At 37.7% G+C, this 27,704-nt stretch overlaps 1 protein-coding gene across 1 annotated transcript in view; it reads left to right on the top strand.

Moving 5' to 3' along the window:
- Positions 1–27,704, top strand: part of LOC127502513 (kelch-like protein 29) — a 269,801-nt gene that overhangs the window by 198,600 nt on the left and 43,497 nt on the right. Inside the window, 1 exon segment of the mRNA XM_051875482.1 lies at positions 16,677–16,875. Coding sequence (XP_051731442.1) covers positions 16,677–16,875 — 199 coding nt within the window.

Below are 27,704 nucleotides of genomic sequence, written 5' to 3'. Positions count from 1 at the left end.
CCGCAAACACAAGTTTGTTTCAGGCGCTACTTTCAGTTTCAGTTGTTCCCGCTCACCACAGTCACTGGTCCAGTCTAAAAAAACTCGCTCCTCGCTGCAGTCAGTTTCAAAGTTCCTTCTTAAGGGATTAGAAGCATCATAAGTGCCGCGAACATGAACAAGTTTGATTCAGCCATCGCCTTTTAAGCTTAAGTTCTTCCTGCTCATTACCCGCGGTCCAGTTTTAAAAGAACGCGCTTGCTGCAGTGAGTTTCAAAGTTCCCTCTCCTTTTCGCTTCAAATAGTTATATTTTCCACATATATTCCTGTCATGAGTGCCGCAAACACGGATAAGGAGCTCGTACTCAAACTCTTGTGAAACACCCGTTCAGCGCCATTGTGCTATTACTTCAAAAATGCACCAGCCCACAATGCATTGCGTACTACAGTACAAAACCGTAATACATAAATACAGTAGATTACTGTTGAAATTGGGCTGTAAATTAACAGTAGTTGCTTACCGTGAAAAATATTGCCCATAATGCATTGTTTTCTACAGCACATTACTGTTTTAATGGAAAACAGTATGTTACTGTCAGAATTTGTCTGTTTTTTTACAGCATTTTTTTACATTGTTGGAAAAGAGATTGAACAATCTCTTTTCCTACAATGAAACAAGACCAGGAAAGAACCAAAGGCTATGGCTCCTACTTTATTTTATTTGACTTTTCTTCCGGATTTAAAGTGGCTTAAAAAGTGAGCAGTAACTGTTGCGCTCTACTGAACATATGAGTCACTCAGTTTGAGTGCCTATTTTCCTGTAAATCAGTTAATTACGACAATCTGATTGCTATCAGTAAATTACAATTACTGGGCAAACATTACATCAACTACTTAATATTCATGAGCCAGACTGATAAAGTTTAAAATGTGCCCCCACCACTTTTCTCATTGTTCTAATGTTCTTCTTTAGAATCACCAATTACAACATGTGCGTCCTATTGTAACGCAAGTAAGCTCGTAAGAGCTGTGTGTATAACCCTCACTCCCCTTTTCTCTAGAGGCACACTAGCGACTGACGCTAGAGACTCTGGTCTTTAGCATCCTTGTTCGCTCGCCCGCCTACCATACCAGAGACGCCAGTTCAAATCCCGTTCGGTGCAGGTCGAGTAGGACCGGTAAAATTTGGTGTTGTGACCCGAATGGGAGTGAGATTTGGGGGGTGAATGTAACGGAAGCAAGGTAGTAAGAGCTGTGTGCATAAACCTCACTCCCCTGGTCTCTAGAGACACACTAGTGACTGACACTAGAGACCCGGTCTTTAGCATCCTTGTTCGCTCGCCCGCCTACCATGCCAGAGATGGTGGTTCGAATCCCGCTCGGTGCGGGTCGAGCAGAACCGGTAACATTTGGTGCCATGACCCAAATGGGAGTGAGGTTTAGGGTGGTGAGTGTAACAGAAGCAAGCTTGTAAAAGCTGTGAGTGTAAACCTCACTCCCCTGGCATCAAGAGGCGCACTAGCGCCTTGTTAGCACGCCCGCTCGGGTCGGGTCAAGTAGGACCGGTTACACTGATTCTACTGTTCTGCCTTTTGCATCAAATTTTCTTCAGATGGTCTGATACTGTAGGCCAGGGGCGTCCAAACTCGGTCCTGAAGGGCCACTGTACTACATAGTTAAGCTCCAAGCTCTGGTATGCCTAGTAAGACCTTTATTTGTTGGTTCAGGTGTGTTTAATTGGGGCTGGAGCTAAACTGTGTAGGACAGTGGTCCTCCAGGAGCAGGATTGGGCACCCCTGCTGTAGGCTAAGATTACATTGTTCAAAAGAGAATGCGAGCTTCATAGTCTGACTGCCTCCAGTCACTCAAATTTCATGTGCAAGCACAAAAATCAGAATGTGGCAAAGGCTTTGATAAACTTCGCCCTCTGTGCCACGCGTCCACCTGCCGGGACCGAGCAGCAGTCACTCTGTCACTCAAACGCAGACTAAACTTCCCAAGATTGCTAACAGCACGGCGCTGGAGCCGCTAAAGATCAGGCCCCTGCCCTGCCGAGCACGAGTCAAAACGCCAAAGTCTTTTCGCCTTCTCCACGGCATGTCCAGTGTCCAGCCTGCACGCTTTCAATTAGAGACACCTCTCCTCCCGCCAAGTCCCGTGCAGCGGAGCCATTAAAGAAACGCCCTGGACGATTTCATACTGCACTTTATCGTGACCAGTAAGGCCGCCTGACAAAGAAGGTTGATTAATTGCGTCTCCTTTGAGGAGAGAACTAATATGCAGCTGAAAAGAATGCTTAATGATGGTTTTTGCACAAGGGGGCAATCTGCATTCACCCTCGGCAGGGATATCTAATTCAGCAGTCAGAAAATAACAATGGATGTACCAGCGTTGATGCTCCGTCCTGGCAGACAGTACTCATTAGCTGCCGGGGTCATGTTTGACTTGAGGGCAGAGGAGAATCTTCCCATTTCAGCCTTTTAATGAGATCAGAACTTCTCGAATTTGCAGATGTTACCGAGGACTTCAGTCTCGCCCCTCATTCAGTCAGAGTATAAAGACATACTGACTGGATTATTACCAATAACCATTTAGTCTAAATTAGAACTGTTAGTATAATAATATATAAAAGTGAAGTGCAGGAGTTTATTATCGTTTGCAGATGTAAAGTGCAGAGTGGTTATTAGTCTTGTTATTTTTACATTATTGATATTAAGTATACGAGTGCTTAATTTCACATCATAAAAAACCTGGATCTTTATGGCTCTGTGGAAATAAGAGTTTGATCTACTATGTAGACATACTCTAGACTTTACAATGCAAAACCGTTAGCCAATAATCAAACATGATCTCCTAAACTCTCTCATTATTTTGCACTTGGAAGTTTGATTGATTCGTTTTAGTGAATAAGATGTTAATCAATCAATAAAAAAATATCTAATTAATAGCACATTTTTCTGTAATTAATCGCAATTAATCACACCTGACAGTTTTTAATATATTTCATATTGTAATTTTTTCCCATTTAATCTTCAAATTAATGTAGAAACAACATAAAGACAGTATATTTTAAATATTTGATCTAACAGGTAGGAAATATCCAGAATCAAAGCAGTTATCAAACACTTCACAGTCTTCACTGCATAATTTAGATTAAAATATAGATTATTTTTTTATTAAAGCTACAAAAGTTATCCAATCAAGAGCAGTGAGTGATTTTTCTCTTTTTCTTTTGTTCTTTGTTTAACATTAAATGCAGACTGTAGCAGGTTTATTAGGCTACTATCACTTTAAGACCTGACACATATGACGGGGATCTGCATCCTATTTTCTCACAACTCTGTGTTCATTTAAGACTTTATTTAACTCATTTAAGGCTGTGCTAATGAAGATACTCAACAAAATGGGCATTTTGGGATCATTTTGTGTTTTTGTTTTTTTTTTTTCGCTTAAGCGCAACAAGAAACCGCTACCTATCAGATTGTGCTACCAGCATCATATTCATGTGGTTTGAGGCTTTATTAATGTCCATATCTGTGTGTGTGTGATAGTTCAATAGTTCTTTTCACTGATTTTTCTTTGAAACAAATGTTGTAATTCATCTCAGAGCTGGTTGGATTGGTTCATGTCTTAGAGCTATTTATTAAAGGCATTTTTGAAATGCTAACAGAATGAAGAAAATGAATGAGAAAAATACTTGACAAACCAAGACTGCTGAAAAAAAAAAAAAGGCCAGTCACTGTTGGGCTTCATTGAGATGGTTAGTCTGGTTTGGTTCCTGTGCATATATCTCTGTTGTGTTCATTCTTTCAAAAGCTGAAAGCCAGGCATAAGGCCAACTGAATCTCGCTTCAGTGCGCACAGACTTTTCCCTCTCTTCGCTACAGTTTCTCTTAGGAGAGGATACCCCCCAGCTGAACTCCTCTGTTTTCTGTGTGAGGGAATATTTCAGTGGCTCATTTCTTTCTGCCTGGCTGATGTTATATTTAAGGGAGACTAAATAAAGCTTCTCCACACTCGATGTCTTCTGCATAAAAACAACATGAGGCCTCTCACACACATTTGCTCTGTTCCCAAACCTGAGCTGCCTACAGAGACAGTCTTTTAAGACATCGTATTTGAGCTCCCGACTGAAAGGCTTTTGCAAATGTATTATACCACCTTGTTTTGGACCAATTTTATGTACACTGCAAAAAAAAAAAAATTGTTCATTTTTCTTACCCCATTGGCAGACATTTTTTTTTTTCTTGTTTTTAAGCATAATGTAACGAAAACAAGACATAGGGCCAGATTTGCCAACAGTTTGCATCAACGCAAACCTTCTTTTGGTGTTAAAAAACTACTGTCAGAATTTACTAAAGACTCGCAGTAAAAATTTATAGGAGTTTCCCTTTCAGATGCAAAATTTATGGGAGGAGAGTATTTAAATTAATCAAATAAGGTGATTTACTAAGGTTTGCGCTAGTCAATTTGCTAGTATTTGCACCATTATATACCACCCAAAAAAAAGCCTTAAACCAGACATTAATTTGTGCTGTTCTTGGTAGATTGCGTTGGTCATTATGGAAAAGATCCAGCTGCGTCTGTGTTCTTTAAGGCCCCGATATACTCACGGCGAAGTTCTTTTTCATTTAGAGGTAAACGAAGTCCGAAGTGTGTGAGCAGTGGTATACTGTTATCGAAAATCTGACGCCGCCCACACTGCTGAGAGCAGCGTTTAGATAAATATATATATATATATATATATATGTATGTATATGTATATGTATATGTGCTGCGCACTTTCCTCTCAGTAACAAAATTAACACAACAAAAATGAGAAAACAGCAAGTATTTTATATAGAAAGCGTAAGAAAAACGTCTGATCATAACAACATGGGCATGTTAGCACGAGCTCTGCAAATTAGCACTCCAGTAAAGTCACGTCATGTTTATTTATATGCCGTTTTATTCAATAGATTGCTTAAAAGCAAGCAGCTTTACAGTATCTAACATGAAAAACAGTGCCTCATTTCATCAGAAGCACAACTTCATTTACTACTATAAAGCGACTCTCCAGTGCGTTTATCATCACGGACCAATGGTGTTTCGAACTCCCAAAACGAACTTTGTTTTGGCCTGATTTTGTTCGAAATGACGTCACATCAGTTCGCTCTTCGATTTCGTTTGAAGTATATCAGGGCCTTTAATTTGCACATCCTCTGTAAATCAAGCACAGAACTTTCCACTCCCATCTGTGCTTTTTTGGAATTGCGCTCACGCTAATTTGCCCTGTATAGTAAATCTGGGCTTTAATATCTTAAGTAATTTTCTTGTCAAGTAAATGTATCTTGATGTTTAGATATTTGTACTGGAAAATGAGAAGAAAGTCCTTTTGTTGGTGCATTTTTCAGAAAACAAGAATGTTATCTTATGTTGTTTTGCTTCTCAAATAATTGTATGTTGATTTAAGAATGTTTAGATATTTGTTCTGGAAAACAAGACAAAAATACTGAGGAAAAAAATTTTTTTTTTCAGTGTATCCCTTCACCGAGAAGGCAAATCCATAATGCATTTCAACAAGCACTGAAAAAAATCTACAAAAAGTAAAAAAAATGTTGATGAATAAACGTTTATTTCATTAAATACTGAAAGTACATATAAAAAGTTCTTTATTTTACTTAGTATTTGTGCATTTTGTGTATTTTATAGTGATTTGAGTATTGCACCATTAGCATATCAACACACTAAGGTCTGTAATGGAATCAATAGTGAATCTTATTTGTGGAGTGCTATTCATGTGGCTGCCTATGTAAAGTGTTTCAAATCAGTCATTTATGAGGTTCCATGATGGTTAGGATGCTGCCTAGGTAGGCAGCTCACTAGGTTTCAGAACAGAGCAATAGACACCCAGATGCTGCTTCCTGCTGTCTAGCTGACGGCAGGAAGTGGAAATGCTCCATGCGCTCTTCTTGTCACTGTAAGGCCCCCAGCAGGCTCACACCTAGACTCTGTCATTGTAGCGCAGCGTGCCGTCAGACTGATTAGCCCTGACGGGAGAGTCAGCGTACATCACTGTGTGTGTTGTGCTTTGATGCGTTCACTACGCTTGTCTTTGTAGGTCGGGGAGTTCCGAGCTGATGTTTCATATGCAGGTTTAATGTGGCCGGTGAGGTGTGTAAGTATTGTGTCTGGGACAGGAAGGTGAGATACCGTGCAATGTCTCACTAGTAAGCCGATACCTCTTGCATATTGAATGATTCGAGCTAATGCATAAAACTTCGTAAAGTGCTGCTGGTGGAGGTGGACAAGTGAACGGCATGTCATTTCAGGTAAAAGTGTCTGCTAATTGACTATTTAAAGAAGCTGCGCATTTTACATCTGTATGTTCCAGATGTTAAAGGTGAAATATAGCCTACATTTTTTTCAGCATCAAAATAAATTGTGAAAACCCCTATATTTACTAGAATACAATATTTGAATATTCATTTACTTTTCAAATACATACAGTATAAGTACATGCTGTATATTAATATATTACATATATAAATATATTAGAAAAATATATTATTTCTGATATTAAAATGTTAATTTATATTTAGAAAAATTGTAGATTTATTTTTAGTCATGCACACATTTTAATAATGTATGTATATATGAATACACAAATATTTCAATATTAAAATGTTATAATAATGTTATAACAATGTATAATAACGTTCTAATAATGTTCTAATAATGTATAATATATTACATACACACAATTTTTCTGTTTATATTTCTAAAAACTGTAGATTTAAACATATATGGATTTGATTGAATACTTAAGGATGAATATATATATATATATATATATATATATACAAATATAAATATACAAATATATTTGAAAAAAATATATTCTTTTTGATAAAAAAATGTTGAATATGTATTTTTTATATTTATAAAAAAATCTAGATTTATATTTTATTTGAATGTTTTCAACCTCTTTGAATATATATATATATATATATATATACACATATATATATATATATATATATATATATATATACATATACAGGTGCTGGTCATATAATTAGAATATCATCAAAAAGTTGATTTATTTCACTAATTCCATTCAAAAAGTGAAACTTGTATATTATATTCATTCATTACACACAGACTGATATATTTCAAATGTTTATTTCTTTTAATTTTGATGATTATAACTGACAACTAAGGAAAATCGCAAATTCAGTATCTCAGAAAATTAGAATATTACTTAAGACCAATACAAAGAAAGGATTTTTAGAAATCTTGGCCAACTGAAAAGTATGAACATGAAAAGTATGAGCATGTACAGCACTCAATACTTAGTTGGGGCTCCTTTTGCCTGAATTACTGCAGCAATGTGGCGTGGCATGGAGTCGATCAGTCTGTGGCACTGCTCAGGTGTTATAAGAGCCCAGGTTGCTCTGATAGTGGCCTTCAGCTCTTCTGCATTGTTGGGTCTGGCATATCGCATCTTCCTCTTCACAATACCCCATAGATTTTCTATGGGGTTAAGGTCAGGCGAGTTTGCTAGCCAATTAAGAACAGGGATACCATGGTCCTTAAACCAGGTACTGGTAGCTTTAGCACTGTTTGCAGGTGCCAAGTCCTGTTGGAAAATGAAATCTGCATCTCCATAAAGTTGGTCAGCAGCAGGAAGCATGAAGTGCTCTAAAACTTACGGCTACATTGACCTTGGACCTCAGAAAACACAGTGGACCAACACCAGCAGATGACATGGCACCCCAAACCATCACTGACTGTAGAAACTTTACACTGGACCTCAAGCAACGTGGATTGTGTGCCTCTCCTCTCTTCCTCCAGACTCTGGGACCCTGATTTCCAAAGGAAATGCAAAATTTACTTTCATCAGAGAACATAACTTTGGACCACTCAGCAGCAGTCCAGTCCTTTTTGTCTTTAGCCCAGGCGAGACGCTTCTGACGCTGTCTGTTGTTCAAGAGTGGCTTGACACAAGGAACGCGACAGCTGAAACCCATGTCTTGCATACGTCTGTGCATAGTGGTTCTTGAAGCACTGACTCCAGCTGCAGTCCACTCTTTGTGAATCTCCCCCACATTTTTGAATGGGTTTTGTTTCACAATCCTCTCCAGGGTGTGGTTATCCCTATTGCTTGTACACTTTTTTCTACCACATCTTTTCCTTCCCTTCGCCTCTCTATTAATGCGCTTGGACACAGAGCTCTGTGAACAAACAGCCTCTTTTGCAATGACCTTTTGTGTCTTGCCCTCCTTGTGCAAGGTGTCAATGGTCGTCTTTTGGACAACTGTCAAGTCAGCAGTCTTCCCCATGATTGTGTAGCCTACAGAACTAGACTGAGAGACCATTTAAAGGCCTTTGCAGGTGTTTTGAGTTAATTAGCTGATTAGAGTGTGGCACCAGGTGTCTTCAATATTGAACCTTTTCACAATATTCTAATTTTCTGAGATACTGAATTTGCGATTTTCCTTAGTTGTCAGTTATAATCATCAAAATTAAAAGAAATAAACATTTGAAATATATCAGTCTGTGTGTAATGAATGAATATAATATACAAGTTTCACTTTTTGAATGGAATTAGTGAAATAAATCAACTTTTTGATGATATTCTAATTATATGACCAGCACCTGTATACATACATACAAATAAACATGAAAAAGTAATGTTTTTGATAATGTTTTTTTATATTTTTATGTTTATACAAATTTTAGATTTGATGTTTTTTGCAGATATTTTTAATATCTATAATATATTTTATATATTTTAATTATTTTTAATATAAAATTTCTATACATTTATATTTTTTCATATCCATAACCATTAACCATAATCCATGCATTTCTTAATTTATATTTCTGCTGCCGAGAGCACATTGTGTGATCTCCAGTCTCCTCATGCGTATAGCACAAAGGCCCGTCACCTCCCCATGGTGATCAACACCTGACAATTTCATGACAGGAATAGAAGGACCCCCTGTCTCTGGAGGTCCTAGATGACAGAAGGGAAATGCGCCAGCGGCATGCCTGGACACGAAGACAAATAGCTCTACGAGACAGCAGAGAGAGGATAGGGACTTTGCCGCCCGCACTGGGAACCTGATGTGTATGAATTAGCGCTGATTCACAGATCCGACCCTGACACCCCCTTCTGATGAAGTCCGTCAGGCGGAACCGAAGCGGCCAGTTTAAGCGGAGGATGTCAGATGCCTTTAGCATTGATTTAATGCACAGGAGATTGGCGTCGTTAAGCTCATTGACAAATTGAGCCTAGCATTGGAAGGAGTCTAAGCGCAAGGTGCTGGATACATGAATATAAATGAGGCAGAGGGATACAGGATGTGTGTGGGAGGAGCGTCTGTCTGCAGCTAATGCCCTTAGCATGAGTCGCCCCGGTGCTGTTTATGGCTGAATAATTCACACAGCCGCATGCGATGGGTGCGCTTCTATTGCGTGGTGCGCTGGGTTAGAGGTCAGAGAGGGTATAACAGCCCAACATAGCTGCTTCATTGTTAAAAAAAAAAAAAAAAAAGTTAAGGCATTCCTTCAACTTTCAACAGATAAACACTTTAATATCAGAATAATAAAGAATAATGGTTTAAAGCAAATGACTTTTATTAATTTATAAAATATATGTTATGTATATGTGTGATGTGATCTGCGAAAACCCATCACATGGTGAAATTTTACCTATCACAAATTTCACTTCTTTCATAGCTTGTCTGTAACAAAAGTTATGGTTATCTGAAGTCGGCTGATCGCTCTGATTTTCAGGAATGGAATTCTGAGAAAAACAGATTTAAATAACTGTCACCCCCTTTTTTCGCACGGACATGAAAATGCACTATCCAAACATAAATGGTTGTAATTCAAGAATGCTTTGGAATATAGACCTAAGGTTTTAAAGAAGACACTTGTCAGATTATTGTAGAAGTAAAATAAATTAAGAAAGTGAAATAAAAAAAAAAAGTTATAGAAGTTTGTTTATGAAAATGTAAAAATATAATTATAATAATATATAACAAAGCATGTTTTACTCTTAAACTGCAAGAAAATAAAAGCCAAAAATGTCACATTCCAAATTTTAGGTTTAATTATTCCAAAAATGAGCTTTCAGTCAGATGTTGCAGTACCAAACGTTTTCACTAGATTACACCCAAGCTCCATATCTGACCGTTTAAGGGCACCTCAATTTATTTGAGTAATCTGAACCATATATGTCCATATTTTCATACATTTTATGAAGTAGACATCCTATTCAGAAGTAGTATGGACAGTTTGGCAGTATTTGATTTGAATTCAACCTCTAATAAACATAATTAGAACATGTGTTCATTATAGCGCCGTTGTTCTCTTGTGCGCCGCCTTCTCACGATAGCATTGTATTAGAAAAAAAAAAAACTATGCGTGGCGTAGTTTATAGAGGACTGGCGGGAAATTTGCATTAATACACCTTCATTCTACATGTTATGTGGTTTATTTTGATAGGTGAATTGTCTTTGTAGTATTAAGAGAGGGAAAGCTATGGGCGAATGTATTATTTTATTTATGTATATATAGTATATATACTGTGTATATATATATATATATATATATATATATATTTATTTATTTATTTATGTATGTATGTATGTATGTATGTATAGTATATATAGTATCTATCTATATATATATATATATATATATATATACTCTGTATATAATTGTGCTGTCAAAAGTTTAATCACATCGAAAATAACCACCTACATTACAAAAGTAGTTTGGGAGGGTTTCAAGAAAAATCCTCCTTGCTCATCCAAAAACAAACTCCAGCATATTCAGTTGTCAGACAAGACTGGAACTTCAAAAGGGACCTGGTTCTATGGTCAGATGAAACTAAAAAAAAGAGCTTTTTGGCAGCAAACCCACCAGATAGGTTTGGTGCAAAGAGGGATAAAAAGTACCCCATGCCCATCTTAATTTTGCTGCTGGATCTTTAATGTTGTGGGCCTATTTGTTTTGCTGGAGGTCCTGGACATCTTGTTCAGATACATGGCATCATGGATTATATCAAATACTAACAGATAAAAATCAAAACCTGACTGCTTCTGCTAGAAATCTTATAATGGGCCGTGGTTGGATCTTCCATCAGGACAATGATCCAAAACAAACATCAAAATCAACACAGAAAGGTGCCACTGAGCACAAAATAAAGCTTCTGCCATGGCCGTCCCAGTTCCCTGACCTGAACCCTAAAGAAAATGAGTGGGGTGAACTGAAGAGAAGAAGCACCAACATGGAGCTGGGAATCTGAAGGATCTGAAGAGATTCTGTATGAAGGAATGGTCTCTGATCTCTTGCCAGGTGTTCTCCAAACTCATCAGGCATTATAGAAGGCGACTCAGAGCTGTTATCTTGGGAAAAGGACGTTGCAATAATTGGGTGCCAATAATTGTGGCCAACGTGAACTAGAGAAAAACATTTATTTCATAATGAGCTTTTTCCCCCATTTTCAATTGTTTTACTTAAATGAAGGGTTAGAATTTTGTGAAGTTTTTAAATGAAAGATCAAAATGATAAACAATGCAGATTTATTTTCACAGCCACCTTTGCTCATATTTACCAAAGGTGCCAATATTAGTGGAGGGCACTGTGTGTGTGTGTGTGTGTGTGTGTGTGTGTGTGTGTGTGTGTGTGTGTGTGTATGCGTGTGTATTTATATATACATAACAGTTATACACAGTACACACACATATTATGTAAACAGACTTTTATTTTGGATGTGATTAATCGCGATTAATCGTTTGACAGCACTATATATATATATATATATATTTACTAAATACATTTAAATATTTTAATATATATTGAATAATATAATCAATAAACATAGTACTGCAAAATTTACACACTTTAAGTTTTCTCTGACTGACATTATATGTGTATGTTCCCTTTAAAGGCTGATGCCTATATTACAATGTGGATCACAGTGGAATTCTTCACCTTAGTTCGTGATTTCTTTCCTCTGTTTCATCCTTCAGGGTGAAATCTGTCACCACTGAGCTGCGGCTGCTTCTTTCGTTTCTTCTGGAGGGTTGCATATTTTATCGCTATCATTTAATCGGCCGGTGCAAGACAGGAGCCTACGAGCACCAGCGACGCGTTTAGTTGTTCAGATTTATGAGCTGGAGCTAAAATCCCCCCCTTGTCTGGTCCCGGCGGCCGGGTCGAGCCGGGAGATCGTGATTATTTTCTCTAACCAGTCCAAAGCGGTTTGGCTGGGTCGGCTAAACCCGTACGCTGGCAGGAGTGCGTGTGGAGGGGAGGGGGAAGGGGGGCGGCACCAGGGGAGCATCCGTCTGCCGTGACATTATTTTAGATCAGATCCTCACTGGGATCCCTAATCCCTGATCTCACAGTCGGGATGACAGAACACTTCAACGATATGTGATCCTGTTGGTGGGACATATGCTAAAACGAGCACGCAGGTTATTATATCAGTATGCAAACAATGCATATGACATGAAAACACAGAGCATTTAACATTCCATAAAGGCAGACGTCTTGCCAATGCAGTGAGGAAAACCAAAAAGTTCAGATCCAGGATGATTTAGCCAAGTATGTGTATTGTGTAAGGCCGTGCCGAGAGCTGGCACACATTTCTGAAATCTCTCTCGGGCTGTTGCATGCATCTGGCCTCTTGCCTTCTATTGTTTGGGGAACATGTTTGCTAAGTAAACTGTTTTTGCTTAGGGATGCTGGGTAAGGGATGTTGAGAGATTTTTCAACAAGTAGGAGTTTTATTATGCTATTTTTAATAATGCTGGGATGTCAACCTCAATCATACATGTTAACATAAAATTAGAAAATTGATTTATTGACCTATAATAGCTGGATTTATTGTGCATGATTTATTGTGCACACAGTAACCAGATATAATGTCCATCCTGGTACTGGTTATTGGTTGATTTTTTTTATTATTATTATTCTCATTTATATTTTTCTTTTGATAAATAGCCAACTAGCTAAACAAATATTTTTTTATTTTTTTATTTTTTTTTTTATTTATTCAATAGACCTACATATATAAATAAATAAATAAATACATACATATTTTATTTTATTATTTTATTTTATTTTATTTTTAACAACAATAATATTCAATAATGTATATGGTAGCAATTATATCTTTTCGATACTTTTTTAGGTTTCTGTTGTAGTATATGCAGCCTTTCTAAAATCTTTCCAAAAATGAATGCAGTAATTTAAAGTTTATGATAATAAAAGTTACAGAAATAATTGAAAGTACAGATAGATTTGAAAATGAAGCCTTAGCATTTGGATACATGGAGTGTCTCTCACGGGTGATTTTGACCTTCAGCCTCTACGTACTTTTCACAATCCATTAAATTCCCAGTAGATAAAATTAAGTCTTGTCCTACTTTTTTTCTTATTGAATATGCACTTTCACTATGAAATGTTGCCTTTAACGAGGAATGGATTGTAAGAGTACTTTGTCAAGGTCGGATCAGGTAAAATCTCTCCACGTCTCGCTCTGAGAGACAACAGAAGCCCAGGTGTTCACACTGCCCGTGTCTGTTTTTTTTTTCTGGATGTTTACGTAATGCGTTGTGAGCACAGAGGTGAGGGGGTCGGGCTGGCTGCTGTCCCTGTCAACTTGTGTTTACAGCATTTAACGCTGACGTGAGCAAACGCCCCACTGAGGATGACTCTGAACAAACAAGCTGGCCATGGATAGTCCTCACCATAGCAACCCCTAACAGGCTACCTCAGTCTGACAGACATATGTGTGTGTGTGTGTGTGTGTGTGTGTGTATATATATATATATATATATATATATATATATATACTCCCAAAACTTTTGGCAATATAGTGTACACATATATATATATATATATATATATATATATATGTGTGTGTGTACACTATATTGCCAAAAGTTTTGGGACGCCTGCCTTTATGTGCACATGAACTTTAAAGACATCCCACTATTAATCTGTAGGGTTTAATATGGAGTTGGCCCACCCTTTGCAGCTATAACAGCTTCAACTCTTCTGGGAAGGCTTTCCACAAGGTTTAGGAGTGTGTTTATGGGAATTTTTGACCATTCTTCTAGAAGCGCATTTGTGAGGTCAGGCAGTGATGTTGGCGAGAAGGCCTGGCTTGCAGTCTCCGCTCTAATTCATCCCAAAGGTGTTCTATCGGGTTGAGGTCAGGACTCTGTGCAGGCCAGTCAAGTTCCTCCACACCAAACTCGCTCATCCGTGTCTTTATGGACCTTGCTTTGTGCACTGGTGCGCAGTCATGTTGGAACAGGAAGGAGCCATCCCCAAACTGTTCCCACAAAGTTGGGAGCATGAAATTGTCCAAAATATCTTGGTATGCTGAAGCATTAAGAGTTCCTTTCACTGGAACTAAGGGGCCAAGCCCAACCCCTGAAAAACTGCTCAGTCATTGAAACCCGACTTCTGCGCACTGTGCTCCTCAGCATGCGCTGACCCCGCTCTGTGATTTTACATGGCCTACCACTTCGTGGCTGAGTTGCTGTTGTTCCCAATTGCTTCCACTTTGTTATGATACCACTAACAGTTGACCGTGGAATATTTAGTAGTGAGGAAATTTCACGAATTGACTTATTGCACAGGTGGCAACCTATCACGGTACCACGCTTGAATTCACTGAGCTCCTGAGAGCGAGCCATTCTTTCACAAATGTTTGTAGAAGCAGTCTGCATGCCTAGGTGCTTGATTTTATACACCTGTGGCCATGGAAGTGATTGGAACACCTGAATTCAATGATTTGGGGGGGTGTCCCAATACTTTTGGCAATATAGTGTATATACCATCGATTTAACACAAACTAATAACTCACTGTGTGATGGAGCCTATAGAATACAGTTATATACCCCTAAAATTCAAGATATCAGGGCAAAAATGCCCCTGTATGAGTTTTTTTTCTCATATTTATATAATAATATAGTTAAATCTGCCTCTGCTCACTTTGCCAGTGAAAATATTACCTATAAAACCAGCGCAGAACTGTTGTGCGTCTCTGAGCAACACACAGCCATGTTTAATTTCTGAATGAATCCACATTTTGAGCGAATCAGTCGAGTGAATGAAGTGATTTTAATGGCCCATTCATAAAGAGAGCCATTTACTTCATTCCTGAATGAATCAGCAGTTTGAACGAATTGAATTAATGAATGTCTCAATGACTTACTCAATTAGACATTTATCACCACCTACTTACAGTTTTAGTTTCTTATTTAGAGTATCATTTCATTAAAAAAAAAAATATATATATATATATATATGTATGTGTGTGTGTGTGTGTGTGTATATATATATATATATATATATATATAAATATATATATATATATATATATATATATAAATATATATATTTTTCTTTAAATAAATAAAGCGAAAGTGATGAAAGTGAGCAAAGAAGTCAAGACGGCTCAGACAGGCTGTTCTAATTTTACATCATCTTAATTGAGCATTGCGTGAATATAATTATAACAACATGAGCCGCTTGGAATGAAGAAAGTAATCAGCATGATTGATATTCAGAACGGTAAGCAAGCGCTGCTTTGTTTACAGTATCTGCAGTCCTAGATTCAGTTTCCCTTTTTGAATAATGAATATAGACTATTGATACCTGCTGATATAGACAGCTATTTCCTTACACGCATTTGCAGAATGCACATGCTAGCTGACAGTCGTAGCCTGTAGTCCTTTTGGTGTGTTCATGCGCAGTTTTTTGGACGAGACGCAGACTCTGAGAGGAGACAACACAGTCAGCTTTTGTCGCCTTTAAATCAGTGTGTAGATACTGACAGCATGTTCACATTGTATGACCAAGTTTACTTAAAGGATTAGTTCACTTTCATATAAAATTTTCCTGATAATTTACTCACCCTCATGTCATCCAAGATGTTTATGTCTTTCTTTCTTCACTAGAAAAGAAATTAAGGTTTTTGATGAAAACATTCCAGGCTGTATGTCCTACGCCTTCCCTATTCTATTTACGGAAAAAATTTAACTGCCGCTGCGTTCGTTCTGTAAGTAGAATAGGGAAGGCGTAGGACATGCAGCGTAAGCTTTTTGAAGAATACGAAAGTACGGTTTTGGCGGAAGCACTTGGAAGGCGATCATTTGTTTTTTCGAAAATGACCGATCGTTTCTCTAGATAAGACCCTTATTCCTCATCTGGTATTGTTTAAAGCCCTTTGAAGCTGCACTGAAACTGAAATTTTGACCTTCAACCGTTTGGAGGCCATTGAAGTCCATTATAAGGAGAATAATCCTGGAATGTTTTCATCAAAAACCTTAATTTCTTTTCAACTGCAGAAAGAAAGACATGAACATCTTGGATGACGTGGGGGTGAGTAAATTATCAGGAAAATTTTATGAGAGTGAACTAATCCTTTAAAGATTCACATTGGTAACAGTTTTATCATAATAAATGGTGCTTTTCTATTTTGTACAAGGTAAAAAGAAGTGGTAAGTCATCAGTATATTGGACTTCTATTCAGTCTTCATGTACTAAAAGAATTGTTCAGTTGAATTGAATCATTGCAGTCCTTTTACTAGTAATGCCACAGGGAATGATTGGCAGACAAGAAGCTCAGGCTGAAATCTCATACTGAATATATTTCTCTCTCTGTCTCTCTCTCACAGCACATATCTGAATTGCTGGCCGTCGTTAGACTTCCATTCATCCACCCCAGTTACTTGCTGAATGTGGTGGACAATGAGGAGCTGATTAAATCGTCCGAGGCTTGCCGAGACCTGGTCAACGAGGCCAAGCGGTACCACATGCTGCCTCACGCACGGCAGGAGATGCAGACACCCAGGACGCGGCCCAGACTCTCTGCAGGTTTGACTCACCATTCCAACCTTTTACATTCTAGTTCTCATCTGTCTTTCACTAGTCTCACGTTACCGTAGCCAGAACTTTGACTAAACGGCATAAGGTCCGCCCCACATTGCAGCTTATTCTGGCTCAAGAACCAGCCGCTTACAGGAAGAGACAGTTTGGCTGAGATATAAAATGATCAATCACAGTTTCGTTTTTATGAACCATGCAGGAAAAGGCTCGTCTGAAGTAGATGATACCACAATCTGAGATTTTTTTTTTTAAATTGTATCATAATTTTCAGAAATACGTCACATTATGGACATTAAATGGGTCATGAATGCTTTTTCATGCATCCATGCAGTTTCCTTTAAGACATCCTGAAATGTCATTATAAAGTTCCCACTAGCATTGCACTGAAAAGAATTTTCTATGGAAACACTGAAAATGAAATTAAGGTTTTCACTTTGCAGAAAACCAAAGCCGAAATGGAAAATAAGATTAACTTAATAAGTTGTATGTTAAAAATTAAATTGTACATAAGGCACATACATTTTTTAACTTGTTTATATGACATATTTATTCAAACATACATTAAAGGTAGAGTAGGCAATTTTTTATACACTTTTTGTTGTACTGGTTGAAACTCTCTTCACATCCTGATAGCAATCAATTATAGAAATGGTCTAAATATTAAAACATATACATATGCCTTCTGTGGAAGTCTCTAGACCAAAAAATGTTTGTGCATTCATTGCATTCGGACCGATTACAATGTCCTACCTGCCTGTTAACATATATATTTCCGTACCTCCGCACACCTGCTCGCGCAGACATCACACATCATTAGTCATAAGTTGATAAGGCTATCCAGAGTCACTGAGCGCAAACAAACACCACCCACTTTTTACAGTTCCTCCTGAACCAAAACAACAAGCTTATGCTGCATTCACTCCATGTCGTAAGCGTAATTACGAGATGGCAACCTGTGACGTTCTACTCTGAGCTGTTCACATCCTCAGTCTCAGATTTATGCGTTTCTATGTCAACACTATCAATGCCGAAAATGAACCTGCAGCAGTCAGGTGGTGGAAGTAAGAGCTCTGTAAGTTGTTTCAAGTTACATTCATTACTATTGTAATGTTATGTGCTCTGAAACAAGAAGTAATTTAACGCAGTCTCTCGTGATGCTTTGCAGACTCTGCTCTGTGCGTTCATGTGTTTTGGAGGAGGTGTGGCTTTGTAGACGCTCTGAAGGGAGGGTGGGATCTTATGCTAGCTTGCTATTGCTAGCCGCTCCGAAATTGCCTACCCTACCATTAATTAATGAAGAAAGCAGGTTAAAGGAAAGGAGGAGCCCTTGATTAGGCCCTTGAAAACTGTTTCAGCTGAAACCGAAAATGAATTTTGGATTAAATATTTTCAGTTGCTGAAATTTTGGTGTATTCCTAGTTTTCCACACAGGCCATTGCCTCCCTGAAGTAACAAAATCTGCTAATTTTGAATCAACAAATGGCACACGTTCAGCGTCCGTGTGGTTATTCTGATAGCTGTGATCTCAGTGTCTCTGTGGCGGATCTGACTGTATCTGAAGTCAATCTCAGGCTGCTGTAAAAATGCAAGCAAACTAATTTATGGTTCAATAAGGCTGTCCTCTTGCAGCACTGTGAATCACTCTCGCTCTCCTCGTGCAGCCTCTCCAGCCCCCATGATTCCCTCAGCGAGGCGTGAGCCCGTGAGTGAGCTGTACATTTATTTAATCTTGATATACTGTGGCTCTCTTTCTCTCGCCCCTGAGTTTTATTGATCTCTGCCCACTGCAGTATAAGAGCTGAATCCCTCCCCCACTGGACCCAGATCAATCTCTCAGGAGCGTGATCACACACACACACACACACACACACACAGAAAACACACATCATAATTACCATATGTATGTATCAGAGTTGGGGAAGCTACCTGAAACTGTAGTTTGCTAAGATATTTATTGTTTGGAGCAGTTAAACTACAGTCTAGCAGCTCTTTTTAAAAAAATAAAAAATAAGTATAAGCTAATTAAGCAGGCAAAATCTTGTTAAATATATCACATCAGATGATTTGAACAGGATTTGCTGTATCTAGCACAAAAACACTGAATAAATTAATAATAAAAAAAAAGTGAATGTATCGAATAAATATTAATTGATTGATTGAATTAGCTTTGATGTCATGATTTTTGGTTGCAATACACTTTTAATGATGTGTTAAATAATTTTTGACATTCAACCTGCTCTATATGCACCATACTTTATTTTAAAGCCACGATGAATGTGCAGATTATCAGTAAACAATGACATGTTTGTCTTTTCCTCACAAAATGCACGTATGGCTTAAGAAGATTTAAAATATAGTCATATAAGCTACTTTTTTGATACTTTTATAGTGCTTTTTTTGTACTTTTTGGAGCTTGACAGCCCATGACCACAGTGAATTGTTGTTGTTATATGGAAATCTGTGACTCTTCAGTCAATGAATCTATTTTTGTGTGCACGTTTCACTGAATTAAAATATCAGCATACATATGGATGAGTAAATAATGGCAGAAATTCTTGGGTAAACTAGTCCTAAATATTTAGGTCAAATTCCACGCATATGTATGGGGGTCTTAAATCGTTGAATCTTTTTTTGGTTAATTTACATGAACTGTTCAAATTCAGAGTTGATTAACTAGAGTGGATTGAAGAATGAATCAAATCACTAGAATGAATGTATTCTTTAGAGTGATTCAATTCACTTCATTTAAAATGACTTAGATTTTGAGAGACTGTTCAATAGAACATGTTTGATTAGAACTTCAGTGTGCATTTTGTCACACTACAGTTTAATGGAAAAGTAGTTTGTTACCGTAAAAGCTACACCATTGTCACAATACTGAAAAATGAAGGTAGGTTAATAGCATCACTACTTTTAGTTAGTTCTTTCCCATCACAAATATTTGTTCTGGCCTTAAAAGTGATTCATATAGTTCTGAGTAAGCTCTGAGATTTATAGTGAGTCAGTCAAGCGAAATAGAAAGTCGGCCACACCAAAACATCACACTGCTTGCTTGACTCCAGTTGACTCCAGATATGCCAGTGTTCTTCTTAATAAACATCTCTTAATGCTTGGTAAATACGATGCATAGTTTCCAACCTTTCAGCACATGTTTGTTTTTATTATTAAACAAGATATTTATGGAAATAAGTAGCCTCTGCAGAGGAACAAATTGCTCTTGGGCTCTAAGATATTTCCTCTTTGGCGGCCAGGAGTCGGAGGCTCTCTTCAATAAAGCAAGGTTTAATTATTGTCTGAAAGGTGCTACGAGCTGTGCGTGAATGTCATGTCACTCCACAGAACTTATTTTCTGCATGGAGGAGTTAAAGTAATTGGTAAACAAATGTCATTTTACGATGCTGAGTGAGTTTTGTTTCTGTGGTGTGACAGCTGGTAAATGTTTCAAGCAGCAATTTTACCAGATTGTAGATTAACAACTGATTTTACTAGTTTTCATTTTTTTGAATTGTTTATATGAGATAGTAACTCTGAAAAGATACTACTTCAACATACTTGAATGTTCTGCATTTATGTTTTTGAGCATCTTTATTCACTAATTAACAAAGTTCTGTTACTATCATAATTTTTTAGAAATGTACCTTGAAATTACCATGGTATTCCTTGAAGTACTTTTAATATAGATACCCCTGTAGGCTATATGTATACAGGGCCTAAAACTAACTTTTTACCACACCTGCCAATGGCTGGTGACTTAAGAAAATTTAAATATTTTTTTTTTTACCAGCCATTTTTTTTTGGCAAAAACAGGCAGTTTTGACAGTTATGAAATGTTAGATACCAGCGAAAATTCAGTTTTCAGGTACAGAAACTGAATAAAGTAGTCAAATCACATGTAAAATAACTCTGCATAGTCTTCACTGTATTAATTAAACATAGATTAATCCTTATTAAAGTTACAAAAGACTAGTGAGTGTTTTTTAACATTAAAAACAGACAGCAGCAGGTATATTAGGCTGCTGTCACTTTAAGACTGAATGCATGGATCCAATATACTGATACACATGCGTTTTCTTTCTCAACTGTTTACGTACATTTAAGCCATAACCGACTGTTTACTAGGATACTCGCCAAGATGGGCACTTTTTGAGATAATTTTGTGTGAATTTGTCCGTTCAAGCACAAGAAGGCTTGAAAGAGAGCTCAATATTCGCATGCTGTCTGAGATGCAGCTTTCTGGGGCACGCTTCGGATGTTTAAATTTCCCACACAGCGTGTGAATAATGAATTGAGTTCCCTTCTTGTGCTTGAATATTTAAATTGCCAAGGCTTAATCTTTCGCGGCAATGCAGCACTGGCCCGTCAACTGTCCCGAGCGTCGTTCATGTTCTCACAACGTTGCATTGTTAGGATTCATAAAAATGTTACCGGCCAACTGGCAATTGGCACTGTTTCATATACTCGCCAACGGTGATTTTTACTCTCATTTGACGCTGTGTTAAAGTGCCCCTATTATGCTATTTGAAAGGTTCCTAATTCTGTTTAGAACAATAGGTTTACATGCATCAAAAAACACTTTCATTTTCTCATAATATACATTGCACATCACCACATTATTCAGTGATTCTCAAACGACTCATTGGATGAATCAGTCTCTCTAAATCCCTCCTTTCCACGAGCCTGCTCTGCTCTGATTGGCCAGATGGCCCAGTCTGTTGCGATTTGTCTACAGCTTCGGAGCTTCCTAAAGCTCAGTGATTGTACACTCTAAAGACAGTAACGATGGCATCAATTTTACCATATCAATCCAAGCGCGAGTCCGATGATGAAATATCGGAAGAACTAGTTATTCAACCCAAACTTCCATTGCAAGGACGGCTTAAGCAGGACGTTTCTCAGTGATAAGCTACTCAGTTTGACGTTCATCATGAGATGTTGCAACTTTAATTGCTCACCATCGGCATTAAAAAGTGTATGTCCGTCAACAAACCGATGTGTATATTTCTAATTTATCGTGGTGCACACGTGGAAACAGCATTATTAACTGAATCACAGCGTATAAGTTAGCCCTTTATAAAACTGACTGTTTAATATAGATAATAAAAAAGTATTAATGATTTATTATAGTAAATTAGTAATATCTTGAAGAGTTTCAACTTTTTTTGTATTTACCTTTCTATTTTTGGTTGATTACCTACACTTTTTTTTCTTTTGGATGTGCTTGTTTAATTTTATTATCTGATACCATCACTGTATCACTGTACCACCCCAGGGCTGTTTCTGTAAGGCTGCTTGGACACGTGTCCTCTGTGTGTTTTCCAACATCTGTGACTCTTATTTGCTTACGAAGGATGGACTTGTCTCTTTTTGGCATTTTTTATTAAGTATTTGATTGTTTGGCTGTGTACAAAACTCTTGAGTGAACTCGTCGCTGGCTTGACCATCTGGCGGGCCATCTGATCGAGGTTATGAAACACCGCGTGAGGGCCTGTCACCCGTAGGACCCGCTTATGAAAAAGAGAAGAGAAGAGCGAGGAAACTAGGGTAGAAGTCAAAGACGAAGTGGAGCGCGGAGCATAAATTGCTTTCTTTTTAGCGACAGAGATTGAGGAAGCGCTGCCAGGAGTTTGTAATTGCCATGTGTGCGTGTGTGTTTGTGTGGCTGAACGCATTCACTCTCCACCTGAGCTCGGCTGATAAGTCTCTTATGTATGAAAAGACACAGAAGAGGTGCAGTGATGTCACCCATGAAAGGTTTCTCGTCGAGCCTGCACTCGATCAGAAGGTTTGGATATGTGTGCGTGTTTGCGTTCACCCGCGGCGTATGCTCTAGAGCTACAGGTAAGTGCCAGCTGTCTTTAGACTGATGGGATTCACCTGGGCCCTTTCCTCTCTCTGCTTCTGCCACATGGAAATCCTCCGAGCAAATCAGGGCGACGGCACACCTGGCTCACACCCAGTAACTCATGTAGACGGGCAATCCGTCCTAATTAAGCTCACAACAGTCTCTTTTAGCAATCCGTGTGCCTGTGTGCTGGCAGCCCCACCTATAACTCAAATTATCTTCAAATAACAAATGATTTGTTCATTTAGTTTCTCCACACTTGTTTCTGATTAGCTGTCGGTCTCGTGGGTAGGTCAGGTGTGTAATTAAGGACCATAAGGGACGAGGAGTGTGAAAGGTGACTCTGTTCTGCTTAACTCTGACCCTGAACATAATATGATGTTTGAACAGCTTTACTAAAGCTTAATATTGTGACCCTTCTTAAGAGAATTAGCATGAGGAAATTGTTGTTTGAAGTGTTATTAGCGCTGGCTTATACTTAGAGATTTGAGCAAACCTCTGTAGTGTTAAAGGGATAGTTCACCTAAAAATTAAAATTCTGTCATCATTTACTCACCTTCAAGTTGTTCCAAACCTGTATGAATTTCTTTCTTCTGCTGAATACAAAAGAAGATATTTTGAAGAATATGGGTAAATAAACAGTTGAAGGGCCCCATATTTTTTTTCTCCATACTATGGAAGTTAGTGGGGTCCATCAACTGTTTGGTTACCAATATTCTTTGAAATATCTGCTTTTGTATACAGCAGAAGAAAGAAATTCTGTCATTATTTACTCCCCTTATGTCGACTGACTTTCTTCTGTGGAACACAAATGAAGAATGATGGGGTTCAAACAACAGTACTTTTATTTTTGTATTTTCAGTTTTCATTTGTAGTCAAGTTATAGTCATTTTTGCTTTTTTTATATTTCTATATAGCTTTAATTTATTTTTATTTCAGTTTTATTAATTTTAGTACTTCAATTAGTAGCCAAGGCAACATTTGCAATTTTGGTTTAAGTTTAAATTTTTTAATTAAAAAACAAAACAAAACAAAAAAAACCTCAGTTACCGAAAACAATTTTTAATAGATTTGATTAACAAAAATAGCATTGATGGAGAATCAAAAACACATTATTTAAAATGGAATGTTTTGTTCTACAGTAAAGGGAAATGCATAAAACTCATGTGTCATTTTGAGATGTGTCCTATTATGTGATCAGACTTTCGATTATTAATAAAATGATAAATGATAATTGGTGAACAATAAAACACTTAAAATTGCATTGATTTTGATCCCATATGCATTGATGGAGGACCCTGAGCATATCTAGAGACCAGAATATCACAGAGGATTGAGGATTTTTGACTTAAAGGGTTAGTTCACCCAAAAATGAAAATAATGTCATGTATTACTCACCCTCATGTCGTTCTACACCCGGAAGACCTTCGTTCATCTTCGGAACACAAATTAAGATCTTTTTTTTATGAAATCCGATGGCTCAGTGAGGCCTCTATTGCCAGCAAGTTAATTTACACTTTCAGATGCTCAGAAAGCTACTAAAGACATATTTAAAACAGTTCATGTGACTACAGTGGTTCAACCTTACTGTTGTAAAGCAATGAGAATACTTTTTGTGCGCCAAAAAAACTAAATAATGACTTTTCAACAATATCTAGTGATGGGCGATTTCAAAACACTGCTTCAAATCTTTTGTTTCCGTTGATTCGAAACAAAAGATTTGAAGCAGTTTTTTTAAATCGCCCATCACTAGATATTGTTGAATAAAGTCATTATTTTGTTTTTTTGGCGCACAAAAAGTATTCTCATTGCTTTACAACAGTAAGGTTGAACCACTGTAGTCACATGAACTGTTTTAAATATGTCTTTAGTAGCTTTCTGGGCACTGAAAGTGTAAATTAACTTGCTGGCAATGAATCCCTCACTGAGCCATCGGATTTCATAAAAAATATCTTAATTTGTGTTCCAAAGATGAACGAAGGTCTTACAGGTGTGGAATGACATGAGGGTGAGTAATTAATGACAGAATTTTCATTTTTGGGTGAACTAACCCTTTAAGCAACCAGCCAAAACTCCTAAGCAACCACATAGCAATGCTCTAAAACACTCAGAACACCTTAGCCAGCCAGCCAAAAAATCTAGTAGATGCGCATAGTTTTTTAACAGCCTGTACTGTACTAATGCATGTACTTTATATTCTGTGGTGGATGTTGTGCATTCAACTCTTTTTCCTGATTGCATGGATTTGAAAGAAAATTCCAGTGAATTGTTAAATTATTTACATTGAATGAAATGTAAGTCTTTTTGGATGAAAGTATCTGGCAATTTCATAAATGCATAAATGTTTTGTATAAAAGCTGTTTATATGTTTCTAGTGAGTTCTTATTCACTAGGACGACCAGACAACTTTGACATAGTTATACTGTAGTTGGGACACCATTTGACTTGATAATTAGTCTTAGGGCATTTTCAGACATGAATTATTTACTTTGTTCTGAAACAGGGACTTAATTTGTTACAATGTTAACTTTCTTCTTGGTTCAGTTCGCATTCAAGGCATCATTTCAAAGCGTACCAAAATGTGTTTATGCAAGTAACATGTGAGTAAAACTGTCCTCTTATTGGTCAGAGTTTCCTCTTTGTCATCCATCAAGATGGATTGACAAGTTTGCTCTGCTAGCTTATTGTGGCTTTATCTGCCGCTGTCGAGACACATCAAGCCTTGATTCCCGCTCTAACTGATAAATTATATATATATATTTAAAATTGCATGGAGAAGAGCAATTACGCAACATTTTAAGATGAAGAGGCGCTCCTTGGTTTTCAACTGCAATAACAAATATGCTTACTTACAGAATCAGACACTGCTGCTTTTTATATAACATGAATAATGATACTGTACCGCTAGGTTTGTTGGTTCATTGCTTTCTCACTTCAACCAAACCACTCCAGAGTTCGTTTTCAATCGAGCCGAGACCACCACGTTCAGGCGATCTCAGAGCGATTGTTTTGGTGTGGATCCGAGCGTGATTGCCGTGTTCATATATGCCTAAATGATCCGAAATAAGGGAGAAAACGCATCAGGTTCCGAAACAAAAGCTCCAAACCAGCCAGGTGTGAAAACCGACTACGTGTTTTCAACTGTGATTCATGATTTTTCTAGCTAAAGTGACTTATAAACATAAACATGAAACTGTCACTTTTGACCAATTAAACTATCCTTGCTGAATAAAAGTATTAATTTCTTTCAAAAAATATTACACTGTCAGAGTGAGTTGCATCTCTCTTGTTCTCTCATATAATTTTTCGCGCTGTACATCGACTAATTAGCTCCCATTTCAGAATCCATTCCTCCTTTTGGCGACCATTCACAAAGCTTTGACACACTTTATTGAGGTCGCCGTTTCGCAGCGCAACATTCAGTCGGCTGCCGGCGTGTGGCAGAAGGAGTCAAAGGTATTGGATTGTGCTGATTTGACACTCAGCCCAGTCCTTTACAGACCACAAACCACTTTTACCGACTCATTTCTCTAACCGCTTTTATCGTCAAACCAGCAGCTTGAAGGTGAGGACAGAAGGGCAGTGTTTTTTTTCAGTACGTCTGCGTTTGTTTAATTGATTTAGTCGTGCGATGACTGGAGGGCGAACCTCATTGCTTTCTGTGTCTCACCTTCTGCGCAGGGTCCAGTCAGTTTAATTAGTCTCTTTCTTTGATAAAGCTCAGCATCTCTGTCGACGCCTGTGGACATGACTAAAGCGGATTTGAAGAAAAGGCAGAGGCCGAGTGCGATCACAAGAGAATTTCAGCCATTGCCAGCTGCTCTGAGCCAATCCTGATGCCTTTCTCGGCACACTCAGTGACTATTGCATCAAAATTGGTGGTTTGTTCATTTTTCTGAGTAATTGAATTTCCTGTTCCTGTCTTTTTGCTGGATTAGTCTGTCCTAGAGAATAGAAATTATAAATGTGTCAGCGCTAATCATAACATTTTGCGCGGTACATTTCAGCTGTTGATTGCTTTTCCCGTCGTCTACAGTAGCTGGATGAAATTTGCATTTTGAAGTGGATGATTCTGCGACTGTGTTTGGCTCAGTGGGCCTGCAGTGTTTTAAATTCCCCTGTCAGGAAATTTTTGTCACACTTAATGCTGCTGTATTCAAGTATGACTAACATTTTTGGTTGATAAACTATTAAATAAGACACTGCTGTTAAGAGACGGATGGGTAATGTATGCGGCATTGCTCTACAGGGAGAAATTGTCTCTCCCAAGCACAAAGCTCAGTCAGAATCATGTCTTACTTCCTGTCCTGGAGCTATTTCTCTTGTTGCAAAGGGCAGAGGCATGCCGTTTGATTGCTGTTTGGGTCCCTTGTAAATGACAGCTCACAGTGCAGTGGACTTTGGGTTTATGTGCAGAGAGTGTGCCTGGTGGTTGAGATGCTCTTAGTCTCAGCTTCAGACAGCATAAATTTTAACAGCGTTTTTCCATTTAGAGCTCATTTGTGAACAGGACCCATTTTGGAAAATCAGCTCCAGCAGTTTAAGAAGTTGCCGGAAAAGTTCCTGAAAATTTTAAACAGCATTTTGGTGCTCATACGGTATGAGTCAGAGTGCACCATTCAGAATTGAATTTTAATTTGACTTGAGGTAGCAAACAGGATGCAGAATTACAATTCAAATTTAATGTAAGAAATTTGTTTTTAAATTAGGCCTATATATTTTAAGCAAAGTTTGTCAAGATGGTTCTTGAATACTGACTTGACAAATCTTGAAGGTTTATAAGACTGATAAATGTTTGAAACATCTATAAATAAATACTTTATGTATTTCATCATATTTTTTTAAGTTAACTTTTGTGGACCAGGTTGGAAGAACATGTCTCAGAATGTATTTCCATTTTTTTTTTTTTTTTTTTTTTTTATATACCAATACACTATATTGCCAAAAGTTTTGGGACACCTGCCTTTACGTGCAC

Source organism: Ctenopharyngodon idella, chromosome 20, assembly GCF_019924925.1.
Source record: "Ctenopharyngodon idella isolate HZGC_01 chromosome 20, HZGC01, whole genome shotgun sequence".
In the NCBI taxonomy this organism is placed as follows: Eukaryota; Metazoa; Chordata; class Actinopteri; order Cypriniformes; family Xenocyprididae; genus Ctenopharyngodon; species Ctenopharyngodon idella.
Note: the sequence above shows the minus strand (reverse complement) of the source record. Positions and strands in the feature narration are given on the sequence as shown.